At 32.2% G+C, this 19,655-nt stretch overlaps 1 protein-coding gene across 1 annotated transcript in view; it reads right to left on the bottom strand.

The window, feature by feature from the left end:
* The window catches only part of LOC129234764 (serine/threonine-protein phosphatase 4 regulatory subunit 1-like), a 340,839-nt gene that overhangs the window by 143,250 nt on the left and 177,934 nt on the right, over nucleotides 1–19,655 (bottom strand). Inside the window, exons 4-6 of the mRNA XM_054868742.1 lie at nucleotides 14,086–14,192; nucleotides 5,221–5,363; nucleotides 2,427–2,487 (exon numbers count right to left, since the gene is read on the bottom strand). Coding sequence (XP_054724717.1) covers nucleotides 2,427–2,487; nucleotides 5,221–5,363; nucleotides 14,086–14,192 — 311 coding nt within the window. The remainder of the gene's footprint in view (nucleotides 1–2,426; nucleotides 2,488–5,220; nucleotides 5,364–14,085; nucleotides 14,193–19,655) is intronic.

Here is a 19,655-nt window from a genome sequence, read left to right as displayed (position 1 = left end):
AATATATATATATATATATATATATATATATATATATATACATATATATACACACACAAATACCCGGTAGCAGAAACTGCGAGACGCGAGACGTGCGTCGCAGATTTTTCAGCGGCCTGCAGACAATTTTACAAAAGAAAAAAAAGAAAGAATAAATAAATAAAATTAAAAAAAAACTTGACAAAGAACCTGTATAGATCACTTTTTGACTGGAAAGTCGATGGATGCTTTCAGTATATCAGCTAGAAACATAGTCGCCATATTTGGTCATTCACAAGATCGAAGTAGATAAGATGCTAGTGCTTAAGTTTTCAAAAACGAAGCAGAATTGGATATTTATTTAACAGCAAACTAATGAAAATAACTTAAAATGTGCAGAAATTTTTTTTTTTTTAATTTTTTATTTTTTAAAGTAATTTTCTTGAGAAATGAAAAGTTTTAGATTTAATATTTCACCTTATCCTCATTGCTTTGGACACAAAAGCGCTAAAAACTTTTCAACTGAAGTGTAATCTCATGAAGATAATTATTTTTGCAACAAATTCAAAAATTTATATCTTAATTTTTGGCGTAGTCGCCATGTTTGGTTATTCCCAAGATGTTGGTACGCAAGATTTGGTAAGTGCCTACGTTTTCATAAACATAGGTGGGTTTTTATTGCAATGCAAACTGCTGAAAATTATGCAAAATGTCCCATTTTTTCGGATAATTCTTAATTATTGTCTTAAAAAATGCAAAATTTTATCTTCAGAATGTTATCTTATCTTCATTGCTTTAGAGGCTAATGTGCTAAAAACTGACTATTTCATTTAAGTTGTAGTTTTTTAAGGATTTTGAATTTTTTTCTAGATTTATGTTACAAATTCAAAGATCTATTTAGAATCATGCATTTTTCGCGTTGACGACATGTTTGGACGTTTGCAAGATGGAAATAGACGAGACTATTACTTCCCTAAGATTCCAAAAACAGAATTTGATGTTTACCTCAATACAAACTATTGAAGATTACATATAATGTACAATAAATCATGTTTTTTTTAAATGATTTTCATAAAAATTGAATTATTACTTGCACAATTGCTTTGGTGAAAGTAGTGACCCCCCCCCCCTTTTTTTATGCTTTAAAACGCGGCGACAGTGGTAGCCACTAAGTTTTTCATGTCTAAGGGCCACTGGCCAGTTGGAAAATTTCTGAGTCTTGACCTTTACTTGTGTATTTTATGAAATTTAAAAATGATTAAAACTGATAATAATGCTGCAGATTATTTTCAACTGCTCAAAATAGTGTCGCAGACTGGCTAGAAAGTTTCTGCTACCGGGCACAAATATAAAAGCCCGGTCCAAGTTTGGGGTTTTGAACACAAAGTTATCCTGTTTTCTACAGCACTTCTGAGTAAGATTCAAGAAAATTTTTTTTGAAGAAATAAAATTATCGTTACCCACAGCGAATAACCAAATTTTCGAAATTTTTCTTTTGTAGTTATTAACTCATACCCAAAAATTTCATGAATAAATAAAAAATGAAAATAACATTAACTTAACACAAATTATGTAGCTGCCGAAATTGTTTCCGGCATTCTATCAGAATGTCTTTAATAATTTCCGATTTGAAACAGCCGTTTACAGCTTGCGATTTGGCGAGATCTTCTCAGAACCAAGTTATAGGATGTTGTGGCAACCCATATAAAACTTACGATTCTCACTTGTCGCAAACCGAACATGCCTGTCCTTGTGTGGAAAAAAAGGAAGTTGCATTCGTGATAAGATTGACAATTAGATTTAAAAAAAAAAAAGAATCTTGCCTATGTAAAGCTTGACCAGAGAGCTGGTGCATGATTCTGAAGCAAAAGCGGGACACTTCAGTTCGTAATAGGTAAATTAAGCAGGAAAGCGAGGCTTTACTGCTTGCACATTTTCGCTGATTCTACCTATTACAAAATGAAGTAGTCTGTTTTCGCTTCCAGTTCACAGGTGAGCTAATAAGCAGAAATTAGGAGACTTTAACGTGTCTTTCTTTAAAAAAATTTGTTAATATTTCTAAAATAAAAAGTTGCACATGTATTCTACCTAACAAGTGGGACATTCTCTTTTCAATGTTATGCTCCTTAAAAAAGTCTTGTGCTACAATGATATGCATTTTGTGCAAATAAAAATTTATCTAAACTGTTCAAGCAATAAAAGTAATATTTCTCCCATTTCAATTTTAAAAATCCCATTTCAAATTTTGATCACAGTGGAGAGATCTCACCTTACGTTTTTCGCAAAACATGTATTCACACTTTTTTCAAATTCAGAAGGAATCAATTTTCTTTTCGACAAAAAAGATTATTTTTTGCAAAGAATTGGAGATTCTTCATCACTTATGAAGACTGAATGATTTTAGAACAAAAAAGAATTTGTATTAATTAAAAAAAAAAGAATCTTACAATTTTCAATCAGATTATTCTCCATCAAAGTATTTAAAGAAGCATGGCCAACTTGCCGCACCTAGAAAAGGAAGAAATAAGTCTCAAACCCAATTTTTAGGCTAATCTGAGAAATTTTTGTCAACAAATTTGTTTAAGATTTTGAATATGCATTTTATCCACAAGTATGTATTGCTGTTATATTATTGAATAGGGCTGAGGGATATACCATGACATACTGATACTGCATCAGACCAGACTTTCGATCTAATTGAAATTATAACTTAAAAATACATAATCACTGAGTCTTGTGAGTTTAATGAGTTACTTGCCAACTCCTCTTCTCCCTGCCACAATTTACTTAAGAAACTTCATTATAGAATTAATTCAAGAAGTATTTAGCCTAAAAATTATTTACTAACTATATCAATTATGTTTCATCGGGGAAATACTAATATAAGATAGAAAATTATTCAAAACATTTTAGAACACTAGTACAGACAACTCTTGAAAACTCTCGAAGGAAAGGATGAGATAAAACCTTTTAGTTATGGGATGATTCGACAGCCTTTTTAAGAGTTTGAGACCCAATGCGAGCTTAGAGAAAGATAAAGAAATATTTGACTTATCGCAAGTTGACTGTACATTCAAACTAATATCCTGATACAAATGACAGAATAAACACTAATATATATTTTTTTATTTTAAGAAGAAAAATTTTGGGGCAGCATTTATTAATACCAGGTTTTTTTTGAAAAAACCCCATTTAAAAAAACCCATTATTTAGCCCACTTTTGGGTTTTTAAAAATTTTCTAAGAAGTCTTTAAAAAAATTAATTAATTTAAATACTTTCATAATTTTAACTTATTTTATTTGTTCTTACCACAGACAATGGACATAAAAAATGAATTTTGAACTTTAATAGTATTACTTAACTCTTAACGGCATTAAAAAAATACTTCAGATTTTAAATAAATATATTTAACTTTATATTTTATCACTCGAGAAGTAACTTTGCCCTAACTGTTGGTAATCATGGAAACAAAAAAATCTGAAACTTCACCATTCTTGGGTTTTGTCGTCTTTTTTACTTTTCTTCAGAAAACACTGAATTTTCCAGCTTTTTTTACCCCAAGACAATTTTTGTGCTTTGTCCATATACTTACGCTACAATATGCTACAAGCACCCCACATTTTCCCCTAAAAAAAAAAAAAAAACATTTCTTTTTTAAAAAAAACAGCTTTAGTTGTTCTTTTTGGGGGGGTGGGGGTGGGGGGGTTATTAAAAAAAAACCCAGGTTTTTGCCAACCCTGATCAATACAGTAGAGAATCAAAAATCTGATGGTATGTACAAATTTGGAACTTGCCCTTATGAAGTGAGGTCTCAGTTCCTTGAGGATAATTAAACCGCTAAGGAACAGATATATTTTGTCTGCTACATTTGTGCTAAATCTGTATTTTTCAAATTTTCACTCGATTTTCTACGAGTAACTACTGCCCCCCCCCCCCTCCACTCATAAAAACTCTTCAAACATGGACTAAAAAATCATTGGAGAAGAAAAAATTAAAAATTATTTTTCAGTCATTCAGTTTCAGTCAGTCAAAAATGCCACCCCAAAATTTTGGGATCACAAACACCTTTGCGTATGAGAGTTCTTCACGAGGTACACAGAACACTGTAAAGATTTTTCATTGTTCTTCGATTAACTGGCATAGGAGCCAGTTTGTTCCTTTCGGGGCGGTTGCTATCAGGTTGGGAGTCACTGTTCAAAACAGAGGTGATATTGTGAAAGCCTTTAGCATTTTTTTTCAGTGGCACACCACACTAGCTGGTAGGATGTTATGGGTTGCCATTGCATACGACACACCCCTAGTACTGATCTACACCAGGGTTCTCCAACCAACGCCTCAAATCTGGCCCTCGAACAGGATATCACTCAATCCCCCCCCCCCCACTTCCGTCCTTCTTCTGAAGACAGAACTAAAACTTTTAAGGACTTGTAACTTATGGTATCTATCTTTTCTTCAAAGCAATTGTAGAAAAGATAGATACCATACTTTGCACATTAAGAATCAAATTTGCACATTAAGAATTTTTCAGTGTTAAACTTATCTTAAATTTTATAAACTTACCCTTTTTTATTAATGTAAGGTTAATACAAGGGCTTGGAAAAGTAAAGATTATGGAAGAAATCACAGTGGATGAAGATCAATTGGAAAAAATAAGTGAACGGGGAACCAAAAACGCCAGAATCTTTTCAGATATAAAACATAAAATTTCTGCAGCAAATCAGCAGTGAATATTTTTAAACTAAAGATAGAATTTTGCACAAATTCTGCATATTTCTTTAAGTTCAAAGTAAATTTTAAGTTCCTGCAGACGACTCCAACATTTTTTGCGTTTTTTCCGCCAAATTATCGTAATTTCCTAGAATTTTAGCTTTTCTTATAATTTAAAGAAATCTGCAGATTTTGTGCGAAATTCTATCTTGAGTTGGAAGATATTTGCAGAAAACCCTCAGTTTCTGCAGAAATTTCATTGAAATCTCTAGAATTTCTGCAGAAAATTTGTGTGAATTTTCCTCTCACATTTGAGCAGAATTGTTCTGCAGCGCAGAAATCTGTTCTGCAACATACGCCGCAAATTTAGTTGTATCCTGCTTTGGGCAGACGTGTTTATCGAATCCAAGTGACTACCTTTAACTGTGTAAGCTTTGATTTTGATCATTCTTGAGTGCAGAAAATTAAAACAGAAGTTATTACAAAGACAAATAAAGCAACAAATAAAAACAAAAAGTTCAAAAAATAATTACCAAAAGCTGAGTTGCAGTGAAACACTTTAAAGCATAAGGCACTAGTACCTGCTTAACCACATTGCCTGCATAAGGTCGATTTTCTTTACAAAATGACACTAGTTGTGGTATCATGTCTATGAACCAACATCTTACAGAGAGTTCTAATCAAAAACAGAGAATAAAATTTTTAAACTGCAGATAAGATAAGCATTTTTTCACAAAACTGTTATACTATTCAATGTTCTGAAAATACATGTTTCATAAAACTTTTTTAATGATAAATAGAGATGCATTAATATCTTTTATTGTCGAACGTCGAATATTCAAATAAAATTCTAACTGAATATATGAATTGTTTTTAAAAACTAAATTGTGTTTTTATTGGATGCTAACTTAAAACAGAAAATGTTTATCTACTTTGTACCTTTTATGAAATGAAAGGAACATTTTTGCTTAAAATTCTAAACTTACCTGAATTAAATACAACTATTTATTCAAAAACTTTGGCTCCAAAAGTAAAAGCAAATTAATAGAGTAAATGTTTTACTTGGTTTATGCTTATCTGCAATTTTTATGAATCAATAATTTATTACCTGATACAGGGCTCATAGCAAGTGGAAAAAATATATATAGGAGTTGAAAAGGAATAAATGGAAGATCTATAGAGGTTTCAGCGAAGTATAGCACCTAGTATGCTTAGAGCACTGTAAAAAAAAAAAAAAAAAACACTAAACGCCAGTATTAATAGAATTCTATTTTGCATGAGGTCAAAGCAATGTGAAGAGTCACAGATGTGAGAGTAAATTAATTTTTGTACCCAAAGTCGCTTACATGAATCATGTTTGTTTAACCCATTAAATGCTGCTACATGAACCACGATGAAAATACTTAAGTTTTCATATGTTTTGAGGTTCTTTACACGTGTCTCTAATCATATGTAGCTGAAATTTTGCAGAAATATTTATTTGGTTAGGATATATGGTATGGTCCCAAAATGGGATACTTGGTGTCCAATGGGGATAACATAGAAATCCCCGACACTATTTTGATATTTGAATAATACGAGTAAATCCAGGTGGAAAACCCTAAAATCATCTTTATGCAGTTAATAAAGTCAATTTAAGTTCATATTTAACATATTCAAGCTTTAAAATATAGAACTTGTAAGTTTTCATGAGGCTGGGATCTATACATTTTGGGTCCCCCTGCAACAAAATATGCGGAGGCCAGTAGTGTATATTTGCAACGTTAATCAGTCTTAGTGCTTATCATTTTAATTTTTTTGTTTTCAAATTCTTGAGCAGCTGGCCCCTTAGGGACGTGCCCCCCCCCCTCGCCTGCTCTGCAGTTAGGATGATCCAAGCCTGGTTTTCATTCCTTTTTCTTATATTCATTTGTGTATGAAACATAACTTTTCTCACAGAATTTCATATTTTTTAGCGAAAAACCCCAGGTTTTCCATATACAAAAAGAAAAATGGTATGTCTCTTCAAGTAACCATGTGGAGGATCGAGTAACGGTAAATGACAATGACCCGAAGCACTCACTTGTATAAATCAGAACTAAGGTACGTTTGGGCTGCCTAACGGTGTATTTGGTTCTTCATAGGCGAGGGTTTTTTCACAGTCTACATTTCAGTTGCTTCACTACCTGTTTGATGAAATGATTTACATCATCATAATGGTTTCAGAGATTAATGACCTGCATGCTTCAAGTTGAGGAATTAGCAATGGTTCTAGCTTCACCGATTTTATCCAACAAATTACAATAAATTATAAAAATGCAAATTGAGACAGTTATTGCATTATCTGTGATCTAATCAATTTTGATTAATTTTTTTTCTTCTCAACTATCCGAACAGAATCTGGCGGTTCACAAATAAGTGATACTGCAGTCATCTTTTTGTAATACACTAAAATATATTATTTCCATATTATTTCATGCTTGTGACAAAGTCAAAAATGTAAAAAACAGTAAAATTTTCTGTTGAAATTTCTCTATTCACAGTCAACCTCCTTTAGTAAAGCCCTGATATAGACTTTATTACATTTATTTCAGGGGCGCCCTCACGGAAGAGGGTAGCATGGCGCTTACTGAACTACTGACATTTTTGGGGGGGGGGGGGGAATTTTAAAGCAATCTTTGATCTCATTTTAGGGGAATCTCTTGTATGCTCTGTAGAAATTTAGAGAGATGCGTCATCCTTCTTAGGGAGGATTGGCACCCATTTTACCAGCACTTTCTCCTAAATGAATAGACTGTCACTTGTTTTGATAAAAGCACCTGCTCTTGACCTTGAACAACAAAAGAGTGTTTACAATGAGAAAATACAAAGGGGGCTTTAAAAGGAAAATATAAAGAGCTTCTAATTTTCTGCATTTGTATTAATAATTTTTAAGGAATTTTTTTACCGTGTAATGCAAAAAACAAGGAATTTTTGTGAAATTGAAGTTTTTTTAAAAAAAACTTTACATTCCAAAACCTTTTGGAAAAAATTTCCAATAAAGTTAGGTACTCTATCATTCAATTCAAAATAATTTCAAAATGATATCTTCATTACTTGATAAGGAAAAAAATCTTAATCAAAGGTTCCCAAAATGGGAGACTTGGCGCTTAATGGGTTAAGACAATTTTGATTCAATTAAGCAAAATTGTGCGTGCATGTTTTTCATTTTCCTTTTTTTTAAAAAAATGTGGAATTCTACATACTATTTCACAGAACTTAATTGAATTTTTGGTCTAACAAGATATTATTAGAGACATACCGAGCACTCAAAATATCCATTGTCTGATTATTTAAAGAATTTAATCACAAAACAATATGAAAAAGCAATTACAAAATTCAGATTTTAACTTACGTGCTTCGAAAAATGCATCTTTTATTACTAAAACTAGGTAATAATTAATTTGGACATTTCTTTTTTCAATGTCATAAATCTACCTATAGTCCTCGGTATTGGTACTTCATTCTTTCAATGCTAACACTAACGATGAAAAGTCCCATCGACTCCATGTCTCTCTTGTCGCACTGGTTTTGTTGGACTTATCATGAGACAATCGTTACAAAAAGTGTGCAATACTGTCTCCCCTTCTTTTCACTATTTACAGGAAAAAAACTTATTTTACTAAATAAAGGCAAAGAAAAAAAGACTGCGCTAATGCATCATGTTTGAGGGAAATAGTCGTCTCATACGATTGATTCATTAAGGTGGCTTGTTTGATTCAAATATCTTGCAATTTTTTAATGCTAAAACTGGATTTCATTTTGTTTTTGAGGAATTGATTCATTAAAGTGGCTGATTCAATTACCCGTCGCGCACTCTAACGGCATTATCCATAACTTACAGTTAATGTGTGCATATTGAATTTTTATCACTCTTTATACATATGTACACACATGTATAAAGGGTGAATTTGACCTAATCTACCAAACAAAAGGGGATGTTAGAAGAGCCCAAGTGAAGCATAGAACCATCCATTATCCTCTGCAATTTGTAACCGTAACCGAATAGATAAAAAAAAGGGGCAAAAAAAAACTAATTGCTGAGATGTAGACTGATTAATGAAATTCTTGGAAATTCTACACACAAAATAAATACATATTTGAAAAAAGCAGACAAAATCCTATAAAATGACACTTTTTTCATAGAGATAGTTCAGCGAGCTACAAGCATTAAAACATTTGAAGTACTCAAAGTTAATTCGGTACCAAAATCTGTACACAGCATTTTCAAAAACAATCGTTTGAGCTATAAATCAACCTCTATAAGTTGACCACCTGTTTAAGTTGACCACTAAAGTAGTGCACCGCAAGTGGCCAACTTACACAGGTTTCACTGTTTTATTATTATTTATATAATAAATAAATAATAAAATAAAATAATATGCTGGAGAAAGTTTAAAAAAATAAACCAAGTGGTCAACTTACCCAAATGGTTTTTTACAATACTCCAGACCAAATTTGGCGTACATTAGTGGTCAAGATCGACAGGTGGTCAAGATAGAGAGGTGGTCAAGTTACAGAGGTTTTCCTTCATTATATGAGATAGGGCTAATTCCGTTCCTGACAAAAGCGGTCAATATAGACAGGTGGTCAACTTTACAGGTTTTACTGTATTGCTCTATTTTTCATTGCAGAATTTAAAAATAGATAAAATGTTCTTTGGGGAAAGGTCAAAAACTGAAACATTCTTTATGATGATGTCCAAAATCTGTTATCTACAGACCAATCATTAAATTTGCTATTTATTAATTTTTATAAATACCCGCTGTCTTTTTATGTTTGTATATGATGTTCTGGGTGTACATACTATGCAACAAAAGCAAAACTGATGTCAAATTTCAAAATTTTAAAAATGGCTCAGAAGTAACGTTTTTGTTCCCACCTTTTGAGAACTACCCTACAAAGTTAACTCATTAAAAGAAAAATAATTAATTGAAAACAAGTAAAAAGTTGCAAATAAAGCCATGGATAGTTTGTATGTTTCATAAAAATAATCAAACAGAAGTTTAGTGCATATTCCAACATTAAAGATGTAAGAGTGGAGAAAGAAGAAAATAGGCACCATTTATTCAATTGATTTTTTGCTACCTCAGTCTTTGTACAGTAGAACCTCACTAATCCAGATCAAATTTGCAGTCTTTGAAAAAAATTTGCATTGCTTCGAAAACATTGCTAACAACAATAAGGAAATAAAAGTTAGATTCATTATTTATTGTTTTTGATGATACATTCTAAGCTACACATTGCCTCTGTCTGTAGTTGCTACATTATTAATCCTAAGATATGATTAATTAGTGCAAAAATAATTGTTTTTGTAGAAGAAACTAGGGTTCATACCCTTCAGGGAGAAAAAAATTCAAGCACTTTTCAAGTCAAAAAAAACTTTTTTTTCAAGGCAATACCATAAATTTGTACTAAAAATATTGTATGCAGATTTCATTTACTGCTAACACATAGAAATAAGGCAATAATACAAAAAAGTATAGGAAAAGAAAATTGCTTTTTCTACAACAAGAGACACTTTGATGAAAAATCTACTGTGTCGAAAGTTTTCTGAAAATGTCTGAAAAGTTTGGTCATAAAGAGAAGCAGATTCCAAGAGATTTAATTTTGCAATCTCCACATTCAAAGATGTATATTTTCTAGAATCAGCAAATTAATATGAAAAAAAAAAACCCTTTCATGAAGTGTTTTAACTTTTATGGGAAGAAACCGAAATACCCAATTCAATGGCATTGCCAGAGAGGAGTTTTTAAAGTCAATCCCCCCCCCCCCCGGTTTCAATGCTTATTTCCAATATTAATATGGTGGTTTATTACGATATAAGGGTGGTTGGGACAAAACACCACCCAGAAAGTAATTTCAGGTTGCACTATTAAGTTCCAAAATATTAGAGGTTCGATCATTGCAAATCATTTGTATGTATTAGCTGTCCAGCAAATAGTATAAGGCATTTCAACTATCCTCGAGTAAATTTAAAAATTAGTAAATAAGAAAAGTTTATAAGAGTCCACAGTCCAGTCTCTACACCTCAAAATATACAAAAGCTGCTTCAGAAGTGATAAATACTCTGAATGTAAACTGAACCTATTCAGCTTTCACTGTATAACTTGTGATAGTCAAGAAATGTGCAAGTTCAGATTCATAGAGCCATATTTCGAAATTGAAGAGAATCACAAGAAGTTGACATATTATGACAAAATTAGTTTTATTTTAGGAAAAAAATGGGTTATTGTTGAAATTAGAATTTAAATTTAGGAAGGCAATAATATTCAGGGATGATTGTAATTTGTGAGTTCATAAAGAATTACCAGAAAGTTTCAAAGAGAAAATCGGGATGAGGGGGGGGGGGAGTAATTTTTAAACTAAGACCCCTATTACTTGAATATACATATGTACAAAAATAACTTTCGATACGCATATAATTCATTTCTTATGATAGAAAAAAAATAGTTCATTAAGTCAAAATATTCTGTATAGAAATACGAGGCCCAGTACCTGTTGATAACCAGCAAAAGGCACTGGGTCAAACTACGCTGGTCCTATTCACTAAATTACCGCCCAATAGCCAGGGCTAAAGTAGAATTACATGAAATACACCGCCAGCTCAGTCATTTCCAGCCGAGGATTGCAGTTTCGTGCTAATTAGCACTCATCAGCCCGGCATAGGAAAGTGACTGAGCTGGAGATGGAAAACCTCTCCATCTCCAGCTCAGTCACTTTCCTATGCCGGGCTGATGAGTGCTAATTAGCACGAAACTGCAGTCCTCGGCTGGAAATGACTGAGCTGGCGGTGTATTTCATGTTACGCTGGTCCTAGTCGATTTAAATATAGATATATAGATATTAGATTTAAATGAAGATCAATGACCCTCCTTAAGCTATCTACCACTTTGCTGACTACAGCCTCTTTCAGTAAGCTGTTCGAAGTACCCACAACCTTACTTAAGTAGTAATTTTGAACATTTGAGGTAAAGGGGAAAATTGGAGACATAGAGAGGTAAAAGCATAAACACACACTACTAAATTTCCAGTGAATAATCATAACACAACCATCCCTGCTTACACCTTAGTTATTTTAGCAGACATAAAGAAAACACATGTACTTATACATTCAATTTCATATTTAAAATACAAACTTTAAAATAATTTAATAGGTGCTCAAATGCTTAAATTTAAAATTTTTTTCAAAAAATCTGTTATGACCGAAAATAAGCTAAAGATAATTAAATTAAAAATTGCAAAAATAAATAACCATAAAATTAAACAAGACCAAAGTAATTAATTCTTTAGTTATCAAATTAAAAAATAAAATTAGCTAATCCAATGTAGCATGAGTCAAAATAACTTCTAGTTGCCAAACATATAAAAATATTTACTTGATGCAAAAGGATTGAAATCTCAAACAAGGGAAGCAAATTTTCGGGAATTAAGTTCAATGTTGTCATGTTTCCCATAAAATAAATTTATACTGAACTAAAATTAAACATAAAATACGCTAATCTAAGGTAGCATATATGAAAATAATATCCGATTAGTTGATATATTTAAAGATTTGCAAGACGCAAAAAGATTGAAATTTCAAACACAAGAAGCAATTTTTTTCGAAGTTTGAGTTCGTTCAACGTTGGCATGTTTCTCATAAAATAATTTTTTTTAATTAAAATTGACCAAAAAATACTAATCTAAGGTAGCATATGCGAAAATAGCATTTGATTAGCCAAAATATTTAAATATTTGCAGGATGCAAAAGGATTGAAATTTCAAACTCAAGGAGCAATTTTCCGCCAAGTCTGAGTTAGTTCAACGTTGGCATGTTTCCCATAAAATAAATGTTTTTTTTTTTATTAAAATGGAACAAAAAAATACTAATCTAGGGTAGCATATGCGAAAATAACATTTGATTAGTCAAAATATTTTCGCCAAAATCCGAGCAAGTTCAATGTTGTAATGGTTTCCAAATTAATTAATGAAATTAAACAAAAAATAAACTAATGTAAGGTACTATATGTCAAAATATCTTTCAGTTAAAAAACATCAAAATATTTACAAGATGCAAAAGAATTGAAATCCCAAAAACGGAAGCAATTTTTTGCAATGTTGCATATTGAACACAAGTTCAGAAAATTGCATTGGTGAAATAAAAAATTTTAAAATAACATCAACTCATCTCTTTAAATCACCATCAGAATAGGAAAAATAGCTTCAAAAAATTTCCTCTTTGAATAAGTTCTCTAACAGTTTCTATTAGAATAACAACATCAGTTTTTCAAAATCCACCTCAGCATTAAGAATTCTAAAACAATGTTAACAGCATTAGATTAAAGTGAAAAGTTCAAGTCTCCATTTTTAATACTATACTTAAACTTTGATTAAAGCAAAAGCAAGAATTTTATTTGTTCACACTTGAGAAAAAATGGCAACAGATCTTTCTTCTCAATGATTTTATTCATGCTAATTAAAACTGAGCTTGTGGCAGACGATAAACTTCTAATTTAAATTTTCCTTACTTAAACTATGCTTAAAACTTTTCTCCTAGTGATTTTAGGACCTTGGTGGTTTCAAATCCAATGGAAGAAAATCTTCTAAATGGAATTTTCAGCCTGCTTTTGAGGCTAAATTGAGAAAATCGTATAATTATTTCGGATAGAAAGAGCCATTTTGAGGTCCTAAAATTGGAGCAGCTTTGTACTTTTTCATAATCGAAACCAGGACCCTTCTCGAGTGCAAAACTACCTCTCTGCCAAGTTTCAATCAGAACTGATGTAAACTGCGAATATAAGTCATATAATCCAGATAAACCTCATTTAAGAATCAGATAACAACTTAAGTTTGATGAGTTAGAGGTATTTTAGTTATCCCTTACATTTGGACATCTTAATTGCAATGCAAATTATTGAAAATAATGCAAAATGTGCGTAAATATTTGTTACTTAAAAAGTGAAATTTCATCTTATCCTCATTACTTTGGAGGCTAATATGCTATAAGCTAAACTATTTTTATCAAAACTAAAATGTCGTCTCTTGCCAACTTTTTTTATCTATTTCTTTGTAAAAATTTACATTTGCTTAACTTTTAAAAATCTTGTTTACGTAAATAAAAAAATAATTCTCATTTAGAATGTGCAAAGGTCTTATATTTATATATTTTTATGAAACTAGCAAAGCCTCCCCCCCCTCCCCTCGTACTTAAAAACTCGTGACAATGGTAGCCACTAAGTTTTTTGGTTCTAGTGGCCACCTATAAAATTTTTTAGTCTTAACCTTTTATGCATTATCATCAGTAATTAAATACAATCATCAGTTTTCATCACATTTACCACAACATTTATGCACACAAAGACAGAAAAAAGATTTCATTAATTATTGATTAAATTTACCTTTATCTTCACTTAAACTGCAAAAAATAGGTAAAGTTTTATCAATTTTTTCTTCACTTTTATCCACCAGAGAGAGATATTGCAAAAGCTTTTCCACTGCAAGCTGTCTGCAAAGAAAATGAAGAATTGTTAAATGATTGTCAATGAATACAGAAAATGATAAAGAAATAATAACAATACAGCCACTCTTTATCCTTTTATCTAGAAACGTACCGAGTACTCAGTAACTACTCGGTACTCAGCCAAATTTTGATCAGATACTCGGCCGATACCAAGTAGTTCTAAAAACTTGAATATCGTTCAAGACAGATTTTACAGTTGATAAAAAGTGCAAGCACATAATACACTGCAATCAATTGCAACTGCTATATTCATAAAATAAGACTGTATTCTATATAAATTTAAAAAAACTTACAAAATCTCATCAGAGTAAAAGTTAAATATGGGTGTGTATTTGGGTGCAATTACTTTTTCTGTATTACATATTAGTGTAGGACAACTTACCCTTAGTCAGGAATATTCTAAGTGATCCTAAGATGAATATTTACAGACTCATAACAAAAAAACCCTTTCAATCATATTGCAATGTATTCCTAATCAAATTGAAAACTTAAGACTGCGAATTTTTAAAACCTTGGTGTTGCAGATTCAAATTTTTGGCATAATAATAACAATACAGAGAAGTAAAAGTAAGTCATTTTTTAAGACTAAGAAAAAGGTTGTGACTTCGGGTATACAAACACTTAGGAGAAAAAAATGCTATTAAAATATTTTAATAATCGAAAATATTGCATAAAATGCGAGATTAAGGATTTAAAGACATCGAACAAAAGTCAGATTCAGTAAATTACCGCCCATTAGCCAGGGCTAAAGCAGAAATACACCACCAGCTCAGTCATTAACAGCCGAGGACTGCAGTTTCGTGCTTATTAGCACTCGCTGGGCTGATGAGTGCTAATAAGCACAAAACTGCAGTCCTCGGCTGGAAATGGCTGAGCTGGTGGTGTATTTCATGTAAAAGTCAGATTATTTTGTCAAATGTCTTTACAGTCATGAGCTCACATTTTATGCACTGAAAAAGACGTTTTTGTAACGCAGAAACATGTGACTGCAGTGTTCCTGCCCATTTGTGCTTTTAACGTTGTTTTATTTGCTTTATAAATTATTTTTGTTTATCGGAATAGAACTGTAGTAGATGATCACACCTTTTTGTTTATTGTTCATTTTTAAAATAACTTTTTTGTAAAATTTTTGACACAAACTAAATTTTTTAAATAATGCCTAGTTAAATTTCACCTGGAATTTCGTTTTAAAATCTTTTTTCTGGCCAAGGAGGTCTATACTACTATTCCAATGAGTTCAAAATTCATCACATGTGTGTTTGTGATTCTCCTTAAAACATACTCGGCCAAAGCACTATTTGGTACGTCTCTACATCCACTTCATTTTAATGAATTGACAGATTTGAGATAAAAATGCCGAAGGTTAAAAATTAACAGTATGATGTGAAACATTTTAAATAAAAATGAAATACTTCGATCAGTTCATTTGTAGCAAGTGAAAATCAACATCTAGTTATAATGCATTTAATGGTAATTGTCAAACTCACTACTGCAATAAGTTGCACCCTGTTTTTCTTTCATGAGTTCCGCAGCCAATTAGGGCATTTAAAAAATATATAAAATAAAAAGAAAGATATTTGAGACTCAAATATAAAATGTCATTTATATATGTAAAGAAACTGCTGTATCCACATGCCAAAGCACATAACTTGAAAGAAAACCCTTTAGTTGCACAGAGAAATTGCAGTGCCTCTCATAGTTTATTTGAATTAGAAGTTAAGACAATAACTTTATATTAATAGGCAAGCCGTTTTCTTTCGGTGCCGATTTCTCCTCTGTTTGTGAACCGATTTCCTTCATTCCTTTTTTGTTCGGTAGCTATTGCTAAGTTTTAGTGTTATCAATAAAATTTTTTGAAATCGAACGCTAATTAACTGGGATATTAATAAAAAACGCATTTTCATCCTAAATGGCTCTTTCTACAAGAACGGATTGTTCAATTTTTTGAATTTGATATGGTTGGAAAGGTCTTTAAAATACACTCCTAACAAAAAAATTGTCACGTGCCCAAGGTTCAATAACCTAAATCCCCTAGAAAAAAAGTTATAAGCGTTTTTTAGTTAACCAAACTCAAAAATTTTATCTCTTTTTCATTGTTGAAATTCATTGTTGGAAGCGTGAAACATTGAGTTTTAATTCATTTTTTAAATTGCTTTTTCAACACAAAAAATGCATTTTAATGCTTCGAGCTTGATATGGTTGGAAAGCTCGTGAAAAATGCTTTGAAACACGTTTTACTCAGTTTTACCGCCCAAAAATCGAAACCACTCTGTTGGCTAGAAACAGCGCTAGAAGCAACTAAAAGTTAGTGAAAATTCATTTCTATTAGCTTTTTCACGCGACATATAGTTACCCTGAAGAAATTGCTGGATAATATTATGGTGTTGCCAATTCTCACTTGAGCATAAAGAAATGAAATATTTGCATTTGTTTTTATTATTGAGGCTTTTTGGGTAACTACGGGAATTTAAAATATTTTCATTTTGATTATGTTTTCGTGATTCAAATATTTAAATATATTATTTTACGGAGTGAGGGACGACTTTCAGTTCCAGCTTCCAATAATACCTGCATGGTGAAACTTTTGATAAAATTGGCATATTAGTACGACGTCCAGTGCTTTTGCATGGACAAATTATATGTTGTCATGAGTAGTGTTCGTTCATTTGACTGTTGGAAATTTTATATTTAACGGCAAGATCATGCCTACTTTTACAAAAAACATTGTTTGTATGAAGTGTTACGTATTAAGGGAGTTTTGCGGCATCATTTCATTCAGAACGACTTCCATAATTGTGAAATTGGCGAACTTGATCCATTTTGGCACCAAGGCCAGGAAGAGAAATATTTTTCTTTTGCATTCGTAAAAAACGAGTACAGAAATGTCTATTTGCAAGGAACTGACTACGAATGAAGTCCCTCTTTAAGGTGGGGTTCATTAAATTGTAACTGTTCATGACAAGGCGGAGGAAATAAATGACAAGAGGAACATACAATGGGGAGAAAGGGACATCAAGCTTTTTTTTTTTTTGATAAGAACGTTTATGAAAAAGTGTGATATATGGCAAAGGGAATAGGTGCTATGGTGAAATGCCGAAACTTTGAACATTCTCGATCAACTCTCCTTTCAAACATTTTTTTTTTTCAAATTTGGTCCATCCGTTTAAGTGCTAAAGTGCCACAGACACAAAGATACGTCAAACTTATAACCCCCTTCCTTTGTTTGTCGGGGGGGGGGGGGGGGGTTATAGAACCCTTAAACAAAATGCATGATTTAAAAAAAAAGAAAGAAAAACACTTGCTCTTGACTTTTAAATTTTAAATGTAAATGATCAAAAACTGAAAAGCAGACTTTTTTTTGTTTGTTTGTTTGTTTCTGTTTAGAATTCTTGTCTTATTAATATGCACATATTACGTTTTACTGTATTGGTAAAACGGAAGTTGGAAAGGATTGTATGATAAGTTTATTTTCAAATGAAAAATATCTTAACTTCAAACACAGAGAGAAATATCGAAAAATGTATTCTTCTTAATTTAATTGAAAGAAAATCTTGCTTCATTTATCCTTTGCAAGTTCTTCCCTTTTTAATTGTATTGTTATTGTATCTATATTTTTTTACATTTTTCTGCAGTTTCAATTTCCTTCATACAACAACAATATAAATCATTCTTTTTCCTTTTGGAAAGATCGTTTATAATTTATAGCTGTTTGTTTGTGGCAATTCACAACTCCAGAGCTCGAATACGCTACCTTGCGGTGATTAACAGTACTAAAGAAAAAGGTAAAACATTCCATTCCACGTGTTTTCTTTGGATTAAATTACAGGCTCCAGACAGTTTGTGGTGAAATGAATTTTCAGAAGAAAGGAAAAAGAAAGTTTCCCCTAAACACGATAAAAAATTACTGCCATTCACTTCGCGTCAAAGCAAGCTATACGTTACGGCATTTCTTTTGCATTTTTCATCCCCCATTCGGACAGTGGCTGCAGCGCCTAGTTGCAAATACCGTGAACTTCATGCAACTCAAATTGATTTTTCAGAACTTTTAAAATTTCAATCCTTAAAAAGTTCAAAATTTTATCTTTAAAAATCATGAATTTAATCAATGATTATTTAAACTGATTTTAATCACGATTTGAATTGGGTTGATTAAAATCGCTCAACTCTGCATACGTTCCATCCTGTTCTCGCTACGCAATGAGATAGTGAAAAAAAATTGCGTATTTCACACCACTCCCACTACGTCACCGAACAACAGTGGAGGAAAAAAGCGCCGGAGATTTGGCCAAATGGCGAGCGAAAATGAGCCGCCGACGCTCCGGCATGTGATGGTGTCCCTCGGGTCAAATACCAAGAGAGAGATCTCTACTTCCCCTCCCCTTGAGTCCTTATCGGGGTGGTTCCTGGTGGAGGTCACGTACATTGCTCCTGGCATTGGGGGATTTCTCGGAATCTCTTTTCCTTCAATTCGTACAGGCACAAGGCACATCTTTGCTCTCTCTCTCTCCATCATTGCCATTTCGCGGACCGAATTGGAGGAACAGACCGATTTCGTACAATGATGGACAAAGTCGAAGGGTTGTCGCTAGTGATTAAAATACCGCATACCGGTATTTGCTGAGGTTAAAACCAGCATTTTCGGTAGTACTTCTTGAAAATGATAAAAAAAGTAGTTCATTTAAGAATTTTCAATTTAACTTTTTGATCGCTACCATTATTTTAAATGCGCATTTATTTATCTATGATACACACAGTAACAAAATCCATTGAAATTTAAGCTTCAAAATCACGAATTAATTAAATATCAATGGTTAAAAGTACAGGAAGATTTACAAAAGGATGTTTCATCTGTAGACCGTGTGATAATCGCACTTTCGTGCGTTTATGTGAAACATGTTTTTATTGTTTCCGTTTCCTTGATCACTCACTTAACCTTTTGTAAAAGTTAATTGGAAGTGTCATAGGGAAGTTGTATTGGATATTGTTAATTGACCCTCAAAACTAAAAAATTCACCATCGCCGAATTTTAAAACACCGTGGTTGATTTTTAATGATTTTTTAAGAATCCACGCGCAAAAGTGCGCTCTTCTGAAACGTCACGAGCCTACGTCACAGGGCGCGAATGGGCAGCCTTCCGCCGAAGATCCCTTGTTTTCGCTAGGGACATTTTGAGCGCGCTGATATTTTTATTTTTTAGAGAAAAAAAACCTTTTGGTTTTTTTTATAACAAAGGCTGAACTCACTATGTGTCTCACAAGACTGTCGCATAACACTGAAAAGATCACAGGCGCCGACTTGCCCGCAAGTCAGAGCTGTAGTCTGAAAGCAGAACTTTGTTTACATTAGGTAACATTCTTTCTGCTGTAAAATGTTTCTTTTTCTTCAAATATTTTAAATAAAATTTCATTGATATGATCATATTTCCTTGTGTAGTGCAGGGTAAATTGA

This window comes from Uloborus diversus, chromosome 1 (genome assembly GCF_026930045.1).
Source record: "Uloborus diversus isolate 005 chromosome 1, Udiv.v.3.1, whole genome shotgun sequence".
NCBI lineage: Eukaryota > Metazoa > Arthropoda > Arachnida > Araneae > Uloboridae > Uloborus > Uloborus diversus.
Note: the sequence above shows the minus strand (reverse complement) of the source record. Positions and strands in the feature narration are given on the sequence as shown.